The 10,723-nt window shown below is 54.0% G+C and overlaps 1 protein-coding gene across 1 annotated transcript in view; it reads left to right on the forward strand.

The window, feature by feature from the left end:
* LOC142922835 (disintegrin and metalloproteinase domain-containing protein 28-like) overlaps positions 1-9,884 on the forward strand; it is a 94,878-nt gene extending 84,994 nt beyond the window's left edge. The window contains exons 9-11 of the mRNA XM_076063754.1: positions 2,594-2,641; positions 9,086-9,133; positions 9,715-9,884. Of these exons, the coding sequence (XP_075919869.1) occupies positions 2,594-2,641; positions 9,086-9,133; positions 9,715-9,795 (177 nt within the window). The 3' untranslated portion in view covers positions 9,796-9,884. The remainder of the gene's footprint in view (positions 1-2,593; positions 2,642-9,085; positions 9,134-9,714) is intronic.
* The last annotated feature ends 839 nt before the right edge of the window (positions 9,885-10,723 follow it).

Raw genomic sequence — 10,723 nt, forward strand, 5'->3', positions numbered from 1 at the left:
GGTGGTGATGGTGGTGGTGGTGGTGGTGATGGTGGTGGTGGTGGTGGTGATGATGGTGGTGGTGATGGTGGTGGTGATGGTGGTGATGGTGGTGGTGGTGGTGATGGTGGTGATGGTGGTGGTGATGATGGTGGTGATGATGGTGGTGGTGATGATGGTGGTGATGGTGATGGTGGTGATGGTGGTGATGGTGGTGGTGATGGTGATGATGGTGGTGATGGTGGTGGTGGTGATGATGGTGGTGATGGTGGTGATGATGGTGGTGATGGTGATGGTGGTGGTGGTGGTGATGGTGGTGATGGTGGTGATGGTGGTGATGATGGTGGTGATGGTGATGGTGGTGGTGGTGATGGTGATGATGGTGGTGATGGTGGTGGTGATGATGGTGGTGATGGTGGTGATGATGGTGGTGATGGTGATGGTGGTGATGGTGATGATGGTGGTGATGATGGTGGTGGTGAATTGTGGTGGTGGTGGTGGTGATGGTGATGGTGGTGATGATGGTGGTGATGATGGTGGTGGTGATGGTGGTGGTGGTGGTGATGGTGGTGGTGGTGGTGATGACGGTAATGGTGATGGTGGTGGTGGTGATGGTGGTGATAATGGTGGTGGTGATGATGATGGTGGTGATGGTGGTGGTGGTAGTGATGGTGATGGTGGTTATGACGGTGATGGTGGTGGTGATGATGGTGGTGGTGATGGTGGTGATGGTGGTGGTGATGGTGGTGGTGATGACGGTGATGGTGGTGATGGTGGTGATGATGGTGGTGATGGTGGTGGTGGTGGTGATGGTGGTGGTGATGACGGTAATGGTGATGATGGTGGTGGTGATGGTGGTGATAATGGTGGTGGTGATGATGATGGTGATGATGGTGGTGATGGTGGTGATGGTGATGGTGGTGATGGTGGTGATGGTGATGGTGGTGATGGTGATGATGGTGATGATGGTGATGGTGGTGGTGATGGTGGTAATGGTGGTGGTGGTGGTCGTGGTGATGATGGTGGTGGTGGTGATGATGATGGTGGTGATGGTGGTGATGATGGTGGTGATGGTGGTGATGGTGGTGGTGGTAGTGATGGTGATGGTGGTGATGATGGTGATGGTGGTGATGGTGGTGATGATGGTGGTGATGGTGATGGTGGTGATGGTGATGATGGTGGTGATGACAGTGATGGTGGTGATGGTGGTGATGATGGTGGTGATGGTGGTGGTGGTGATGGTGGTGATGATGTTGGTGGTGATGGTGGTGATGGTGGTGATGATGGTGGTGATGGTGGTGATGGTCGTGATGGTGGTGGTGGTGATGACGGTGATGGTGATGATGGTGATGGTGGTGATGGTGATGATGGTGGTGGTTGTGATGGTGGTGGTGATGGTGGTGGTGATGGTGGTGATGATGGTGGTGGTGGTGGGGGTGGTGCTGATGGTGCTGATGGTGATGATGGTGGTGATGATGGTGGTAGTGATGGTAGTGGTGGTGGTGTTGGTGATAGTGGTGATGATGGTGGTGGTGATGGTGATGTTGGTGATGGTGGTGATGGTGATACTGGTGATCGTGCTGATGATAATGATGATGATGCTGATGATGATGCTGCTGCTGATGATGCTGCTGCTGATGATGCTGTTGCTGATGATGATGCTGATGATGATACTGATGATGATGATACTGATGATGATGCTCATGATGCTGCTGCTGATGATGCTGCTGATGTTGCTGCTGCTGATGATGCTGGTACTGATGATGATGATAATACTGATGATGATGCTGCTGATGATGCTGCTGATGATGATGGTGGTACTGATGATGATGATGATGATAATACAGTTGATGATGCTGCTGATGATGCTGCTGATGATAATGGTGGTATTGATGATGATGATAATACTGGTGATGATGCTGCTGATGATGATAATACTGATGATGCTGCTGCTGATGATACTGATGATGATGATACTGATGATGATGCTCATGATGCTGCTGCTGATGATGCTGCTGATGATGATATTGATTATGATGATGATACTGATGATGATGATGATGATACTGATGATGATGCTGATGTTGCTGCTGCTGATGATGCTGGTACTGATGATGATGATGATAATACTGATGATGATAAACCTGATGATGATGCTGCTGATGATGCTGCTGCTGCTCATGATGCTGCTGATGATGATGATGATGATACTGTTGATACTGATGATGATGATGATACTGAAGATGATAATACTGATGATGCTGATGATGATGCTAATGAGGATGATACTGATGATGATACTGAGGATGCTTCTGCTGCTGCTGCTGATGATGATGATGCTGATGATGATGGTGCTGCTTCTGCTGCTGCTGCTGATGGTGATGCTGCTGATGATGCTGCTGATGATGATGATAATGATGATGTTGATGCTGATGATGCTGCTGCTGATGATGCAGATGATGATACTGATGATGATGATACTGATGTTGATACTGATGATGCTGCTGATGATGATACTGATGTTGATACTGATGATGATGCTGCTGCTGATGATGCTGATGATGCTGCTGCTGCTGCTGATGATGATGCTGATGATGATGTTGATTCTCTGCAGGCAAAGCGGCCACCTCCTCCACCGCCCGCCCAGACCAGAGACCATCTGGTGAGCCCCACAGAGACCCATAGAGACCCACAGAGACCCATAGAGACCCATAGAGACCCATAGAGACCCATAGAGACCCATACTCAGAGACCCACAGAGACCCATAGAGACCCATGATCATAGAGACCCATACTCATAGAGACCCACAGAGACCCATAGAGACCCATACTCATAGAGACCCACAGAGACCCATACTAATAGAGACCCATTGAGACTCATACTCATAGAGACCCATAGAGACCCATAGAGACCCATAGAGACCCATAGAGACCCATAGAGACCCATAGAGACCCATACTCAGAGACCCACAGAGACCCATAGAGACCCATGATCATAGAGACCCATACTCATAGAGACCCACAGAGACCCATAGAGACCCATACTCATAGAGACCCACAGAGACCCATACTAATAGAGACCCATTGAGACTCATACTCATAGAGACCCATAGAGACCCATAGAGACCCACACTCATAGAGACCCACAGAGACCCATACTCATAGAGACCCATAGAGACACATACTCATAGAGACCCACAGAGACCCAAACTCATAGAGACCCATAGAGACCCACACTCATAGAGACCCACAGAGACCCATACTCATAGAGACCCATAGAGACCCACACTCATAGAGACCCACAGAGACCCATACTCATAGAGACCCACAGAGACCCAAACTCATAGAGACCCATACTCAAAGAGACCCATAGAGACCCTTAGAGACCCATACTCATAGAGATCCATACTCATAGAGACCCACAGAGACCCATACTCATAGAGACCCATAGAGACCCATACTCATAGAGACCCACAGAGACCCATAGAGACCCATACTCATAGAGACCCATAGAGACCCATAGAGACCCACAGAGACCCATACTCATAGAGACCCTTAGAGACCCACACTCATAGAGACCCATAGAGACCCATACTCATAGAGACCCATAGAGACCCATAGAGACCCATAGAGACCCATACTCATAGAGACCCATAGAGACCCATAGAGACCCATACTCATAGAGACCCACAGAGACTCATAGAGACCCATAGAGACCCATACTCATAGAGACCCATAGAGACCCATACTCATAGAGACCCATAGAGACCCATAGAAACCCATACTCATAGAGACCCATAGAGACCCATAGAGATCCATACTCATAGAGACCCATAGAGACCCATAGAGACCCATAGAGACCCACACTCATAGAGATCCACAGAGGCCCATAGAGACCCATAGAGACCCATACTCATAGAGACTCATAGAGACCCATAGAGACCCATACTCATAGAGACCCATAGAGACCCATACTCATAGAGACTCATAGAGACCCATAGAGACCCATAGAGACCCATACTTATAGAGACTCATAGAGACCCATAGAGACCCATAGAGACCCACACCCATAGAGACCCACACTCATAGAGACCCATAGAGACTCATAGAGACCCATAGAGACCCATACTCATAGAGACCCATAGAGACCCATAGAGACCCATAGAGACCCACACCCATAGAGACCCACACCCATAGAGACCCATAGAGACCCACACCCATTGAGACCCATAGAGACCCACACCCATAGAGACCCACACCCATAGAGACCCACACCCATAGAGACCCATACCCATAGAGACCCATAGAGACCCATAGAGACCCACACCCATAGAGACCCATAGAGACCCACACCCATAGAGATCCATAGAGACCCACACCCATAGAGACCCACACTTATAGAGACCCACACCCATAGAGACCCATACTCATAGAGACCCATAGAGACCCATAGAGACCCATAGAGACCCACACCCATAGAGACCCACACCCATAGAGACCCATAGAGACCCACACCCATAGAGACCCACACCCATAGAGACCCATAGAGACCCATAGAGACACATAGAGACCCATACTCATAGAGACCCACACTTATAGAGACCCACACCCACAGAGACCCATAGAGACTCATAGAGACCCACTCTGTGTGCTGCAGTGCCGGTATCCTTCATAGGTGCTGCTCGTTAACTGCACTTGCCCCTACAGCCCTGCTAGAGGCTACCTGGAGGAGCTTCGTCTGTGTGCTGACCGTGTCTCTGTGTGTGTGTCTGTGTGTGTCTGTCTGTGTGTGTGTCTCTGTGTCTCTGTGTGTGTCTGTGTTTCTGTGTGTCTGTGTGTCTATCTGTGTCTGTGTGTGTGTCTGTGTGTGTCTGTGTATGTGTCTGTGTGTCTCTGTGTGTGTCTGTATGTCTGTGTGTGTGTCTGTGTGTCTGTGTGTGTCTGTGTCTCTGTGTGTGTGTCTGTGTGTGTCTGTGTGTTTGTGTGTGTGTGTCTGTGTGTGTGTGTCACTTTGTGTGTGTCTGTGTGTGTGTGTGTCTGTGTGTGTGTGTCTGTGTGTGCGTGTCTTTGTGTGTGTGTCACTGTGTGTGTGTCTGTGTGTGTGTGTGTCTGTGTGTGTGTGTCTGTGTGTGTGTGTGTGTGTATGTGTGTGAGTGTCTGTGTATGTGTGTGTGTCACTATGTGTGTGTCTGTGTCTATGTGTGTCTGTGTGTGTGTGTGTGTGCGTCTGTGTGTGTGTCTCTGTGTGTCTGTTTGTGTGTGTGTTTGTGTGTGTGTCTGTGTGTATGTGTCTGTGTGTGTCATTGTGTATATGTCTGTGTGTGTGTGTCTGTGTCTCTGTGTGTGTGTGTCTGTGTGTGTGTGTGTCTGTGTGTGTGTCTGTGTGTGTGTGTGTCCGGCAAAACAACCCCCTACCTCCTCGCGGTGCCGGACGGGCAAGTCTGTCGTGGACAGTGCTGTGGGGGGAGATCCAATTTTGATTGGCTCCTCCCCTCATGGCATATGTGTCCACCACAGGGGCTAAACGGGGGCTCTGGACGGGGGCGAGGAGCTGGTAACCCCTCCACCTTCAATTAATTACCACGAAACCACGAGTTAAACTGAAATATGTAACTAATAAGCTTGTGCCGGAGGCCCCGGGGGGCCAGGCGTCTATGACGTCTCCTGGCTAAACCCCAATTGGCGGAGCCAGGAGATTGAATATCTACCCTCGGGGCTCCTCCAGAAACAACGAAAAGCCACTACGGGTGGCCACGTGGAATGTTCGAACGCTCACTGCGGAGGAGAGGCTGCCACTCCTCTGTCGGGAGCTGGACCGGTACCGCCTGGATCTATGTGGCATTCAGGAGGTCCGGTGGACCGGCTCTGGCTCCTGCTACCATGAGGGGTGGACAGTCCTCTACTCGGGGCAGCAGACTGCCAAACAACAGGGTGTGGCTCTTCTTTTGAACAAAAGAATGAAGGGGGCGTGGGAGCGTGGCGGTGAGGTGTGGGAAGCTGTAATCCCCAGGCTACTTTGGGCTCGCCTTCCCATCAACCGGAGGCGAGGAATGGTGGTCGTGGTTACTTATGCCCCCACCGAAGATGAACATCCGTGGAGGGATGCAGGCAAAGCGGATGAGTCAGATGCCTTCTATGACCTCCGGTCACAGGTGCTGGCTAAAGTGGCCCCTCGGGATAGAGTCATCATGTTGGGTGACTTCAATGCCCGAGTTGGTCATGATACTGGCACCTGGTCTGGAGTGATTGGAGGGCATGGGCCAGATCAGCTCAATAACAACGGTAGGAGGCTGCTAGATTTTTGTGCAGCCCATGGGCTTGTAATTACCAACACGCTGTTCCGGCATCGGCGCATCCACACAACATTAAGGATGCATGCTGGGTCCAAGGAAGAACATCTGCTGGACTACATAGTGACGGACCAGCGGATGCAAGCCCATGTCCTTGACACCAGGACCTACCGTGGAGCTGATCTGCCCTCTGACCATCGACTAGTCATTTGTAAGATGCGCCTGCCATTCTTCCACTCCGGTGGTGGGTGTACACCCAGGACCCCATTCCAACCTTAAGTGGCCTGGTCTCAGTTATCTGATGAAAGTTGCAAACGAGAATTTCATCATCGCTTGCGGCTGGGATTGGCATCGTCCCCGACTCCTCCTGATGTCGAGGGTAAATGGGCGAGGTTTAGGACTGTGACTCATGCAGCTGCAATGGCTGCTTTGAGTACGCGGTCCAGACCTCCCCAGAGACCCTGGCTGACAGAGGAGGTGTTCAGGATGGTTGAGAAAAAGCGACAGGCCCACTGTCATCGGCTACAGAATCCCACGTCAGAGAATGAGGAGGCTTACCGCAGCCTTCGCTCGGAGGTTCAGAGAGCCGTGAGGCGCTGCAAGGATGGGTGGTGGTCGCGGGTTGCTGAGGAGATGGAGTCTGCCTCAGTGGCCCGTGATCACAAATCTCTATTTAACTCCATCAAAAAAGTAACCTGCAGCACCACACCTATTACCGTCATTAGGGGAAAGAACGGTGATCCAATCTCCGACCCCGAGGAACAGGTTTGCAGATTTGCTGAGCATTTCTGTGAGGTCCTGGTGGAGGGAAAATCCCTCAGCCAGGAAAACATCGTGGCGCAAAGTGAGGATGATCCTGCTGTGGCTGCAGTGCCTCAAATATTGGAAGAAGTCACCCCCTGTGAGTGGCTGGCTGAGGTGCCATCTGTTGAGGAAGTACTGAAGGCGATCCGGAGTCTGAGACCAGGAAAGGCAGCGGGCAGAGATGATCTCCCAAGCGAAATGCTGAGGGAGGGTGGCGTTTGTGCACAGACTGCCCTATATGACATCATAACAACAGTCTGGACCACTGGACGCGTTCCGCAGGATTGGAAGGATGCCCTGGTGGTCCCCCTTTTTAAGAAGGGGGACCGCACAGACTGTAACAACTACAGGGGCATCTCACTCCTGAGTGTGCCGGGAAAGGTCCTGGCAAGGCTTATTCAGCATCGCCTTGCCAGGCACGCTGAGGAGAGGCTTGCGGAGCCCCAATGCGGTTTCAGGAAAGGGCGGTCCTGCACAGATGCCATATTTTCTGTCCGTCTGCTACAGCAGAGGTGTAGGGAATTCCAACAAGACCTACATCTCTGCTTTATTGACCTGGTCAAGGCCTATGATACCATCAGTAGGCCTGGGCTCTGGGTCGTTCTTCGTGCTTTTGGAGTACCTGACCCTCTGCTCACGATCATTAAGGACCTTCATGATGGTGAGCGGGCCCGGGTAAAACTACGTGGCCGGGAGTCGGATCCATTCCCTGTACACCTTGGGGTGCGACAGGGATGTCCTCTGGCTCCCACATTATTTAACATCTATTTCGACCACGTAGTTTGTGAAGCCTTCAGTAACTGTACCGGAGGAATTTCCATTTGGTACAGATACAATGGGAGGCTGATCGATGCCCGGGTGCGGTCAAGGGATGGCTCCCTATTGCTCAACCACGTTATGTATGCTGATGATTTGGTAATAGCTGCTCAGTCAGAGGAGGAGTTGGAGACGCTGCTGCTGAGACTGGAGCGTGCCACTAAGAGGTGGGGCCTTACCATCAGCCCCACCAAAACTAAGCACCTTCCTGGGTATTTTGTAGCATCGGACACTCCACCCCCACAACTCCCAATCGGTGATGGGGCAGTTGTGGAGAGAGTGGAGAGTTTCCCATACCTGGGCAGTGTGCTTATGACTGGCTCCAGTTTACCAGCAGAGGTCTCACTCCGAATCAGTCGATCGGCAATATCTTTTCATCGGTTGCGTAACGCTGTGTGGAAGCTACCTGGTCTGTCGCTCCGCACTAAGCTTCAGGTCTTCTCGGCCACGGTCATTCCCTCCCTTCTCTACGCTTGCGAAACGTGGACCCCCTAATGGAACATCTTCGCCGGTTAGAAACATTTAGGCTGGCCTGCCTACGATCCATCCTGGGTTTAACCAGACTGGATTGTGTGAGGAGCTCACAAATCCTTGAAAGATCTGGGCAGAGTCCCATCGGTGAGCTCCTCCGGCAGGCAAGGCTGCGATGGCTGGGTCATGTAGCCCGCATGCCCAGCCACCGCATGCCGAAACAGCTTTTTTGGCCGGATTGAGGGGGCTAAGCGGGCGCGGCACGGGCTAGAGAAGAGATGGAGTGATGTGGTACAGGAGGACGTGGAGCTGAGTGGACTTGCCGATGACTGGTACCAGCGGTGTCAAGATCGGCCTCTGTGGAGGAGGCTCGTGAAGGATGCTACTGGGCAGTTGGAGGCAGTCGCCCTCCAACAACAACGGAGGGCGGAGGAGCGACGCTCACAACAACGAGCGGAGCGCCGGGTGGCTAAAGCACAGCAGGTTGGCACAGTAGGGGGCACAGGTGGTGCATCAGCCAGTCATCTCAGTCAGTCGACCCGTGGCACCTGGGTCTGCCCAGTGACCTCCTGCCAGTGGGCGTTCGACACTTCACGTGGCCTCAGGGTGCACATAGCCTGGCACAAGCGTCGTGGTGACGTCACCGCCACTTAGTGGCGAATGGCGGTTGTTGTTGTTGTTGTTGTGTATGTGAGTGACTGTGTGACTGTGTGTGTGTCTGACAGCCTCTCGTGATGCACGCTGTGATACCATCCATGCAATCATCGCCACAGGTACGGAGACCCGGCAACCTTGATACTCACCCACCCACCTACCTACCCCCCCACCCACCTACCCCCCACCCACCTACCCACCTACTCACCCACCCACCTACCCCCCCATCCACCGACCCACCCACCTACCAACCCGCCCACCCAACTACCCACCCACCCATCCAACCACCTACCCACCCATTCACCCACCTACCCCCCCACCCACCTACCCACCTACCCCCCCATCCACCCAACCCCCCACCCACCCACCTATCCCCCCATCCAGCCACCCACCTACCTACCCCCCCACCCACCCACATACCCCCCCACCCACCTACCCACCCACCTACCCCCCCACCCACCCACCTACCCACCCACCCATCCACCCACCTACCTACCCCCCCACCCACCCCCCACCTACCCACCCACCCATCTAACCCTCCCACCTACCCACCCACCCTCCCACCCACCCCCCACCCACCCACCTACCCCCCCACCCACCCACCCACCTACCCACCCATCCACCCACCCACTCACCCACCCACTAACCCTCCCTCCCCCCCACCTCCCCTCCCCTCCCCCCTCCCACCCCTCCCCCCCAGGTGCGGCCCAAGGGGGCCCCTCCCCCCGTCCCCCGCGCGGCTCTGAAGCCGCCGGCAGCCACCGCCTCGAGCCTCGCCTGAGGGGGCGTGGCCTAGAGGCCGGCTCCACCCACACCACGCCCCCTGGGTAGAGTTGGTGGTGTGGGTGGGTGGGTGAGTGGGTGGGTGGGTGAGTGAGTGGGTGGGTGGGTGAGTGGGTGGGTGGGTGGGTGAGTGGGTGGGTGAGTGGGTGAGTGGGTGGGTGGGTGAGTGAGTGAGTGGGTGAGTGGGTGGGTGAGTGGGTGAGTGAGTGGGTGGGTGAGTGGGTGGGTGGATGAGTGGGTGGGTGGGTGAGTAAGTGGGTGAGTGGGTAGGTGAGTGGGTGAGTGAGTGGGTGGGTGGGTGAGTGGGTGAGTGGGCGGGTGAGCGAGTGAGCGGGTTAGTGGGTGGGTGGGTGGGTGAGTGGGTGGGTGAGTGAGTGGGTGGATGGGTAAGTGGTTGGGTGGGTGAGTGAGTGGGTGGGTGGGTGAGTGGGTGGGTGAGTGAGTGAGTGGGTGGGTGAGTGGGTGAGTTGGTGGGTAGGTGAGTGGGTGGGTGGGTGGGTGAGTGAGTGGGTGAGTGGGTGGGTGGGTGAGTGGGTGAGTGGGCGGGTGAGCGAGTGAGCGGGTTAGTGGGTGGGTGGGTGAGTGGGTGGGTGAGTGAGTGGGTGGATGGGTAAGTGGGTGGGTGGGTGTGAGTGGGTGGGTGGGTGGGTGGGTGAGTGGGTGGGTGGGTGAGTGGGCGGGTGAGCAAGTGAGCGGGTTAGTGGGTGGGTGAGTGGGTGGGTGAGTGAGTGGGTGGATGGGTAAGTGGGTGGGTGGGTGAGTGAGTGGGTGGGTGGGTGGGTGAGTGAGTGGGTGGGTGAGTGGGTGGGTGAGTGGGTGCGTGAGTGAGTTGGTGAGTGGGTGAGTGGGTGGGTGAGTGGGTGGGTGGGTGATTTTATAATGGAGTGGGGTTATATGATGGATAAAGGTTTTATAATGGATGAGGT

The sequence above is a fragment of the Petromyzon marinus genome, unplaced genomic scaffold, assembly GCF_048934315.1.
Source record: "Petromyzon marinus isolate PM22_M1 ecotype Great Lakes invasive population unplaced genomic scaffold, UKy_Petmar_22M1.pri1.0 PM_Scaffold_182, whole genome shotgun sequence".
Taxonomy (NCBI): Eukaryota; Metazoa; Chordata; class Hyperoartia; order Petromyzontiformes; family Petromyzontidae; genus Petromyzon; species Petromyzon marinus.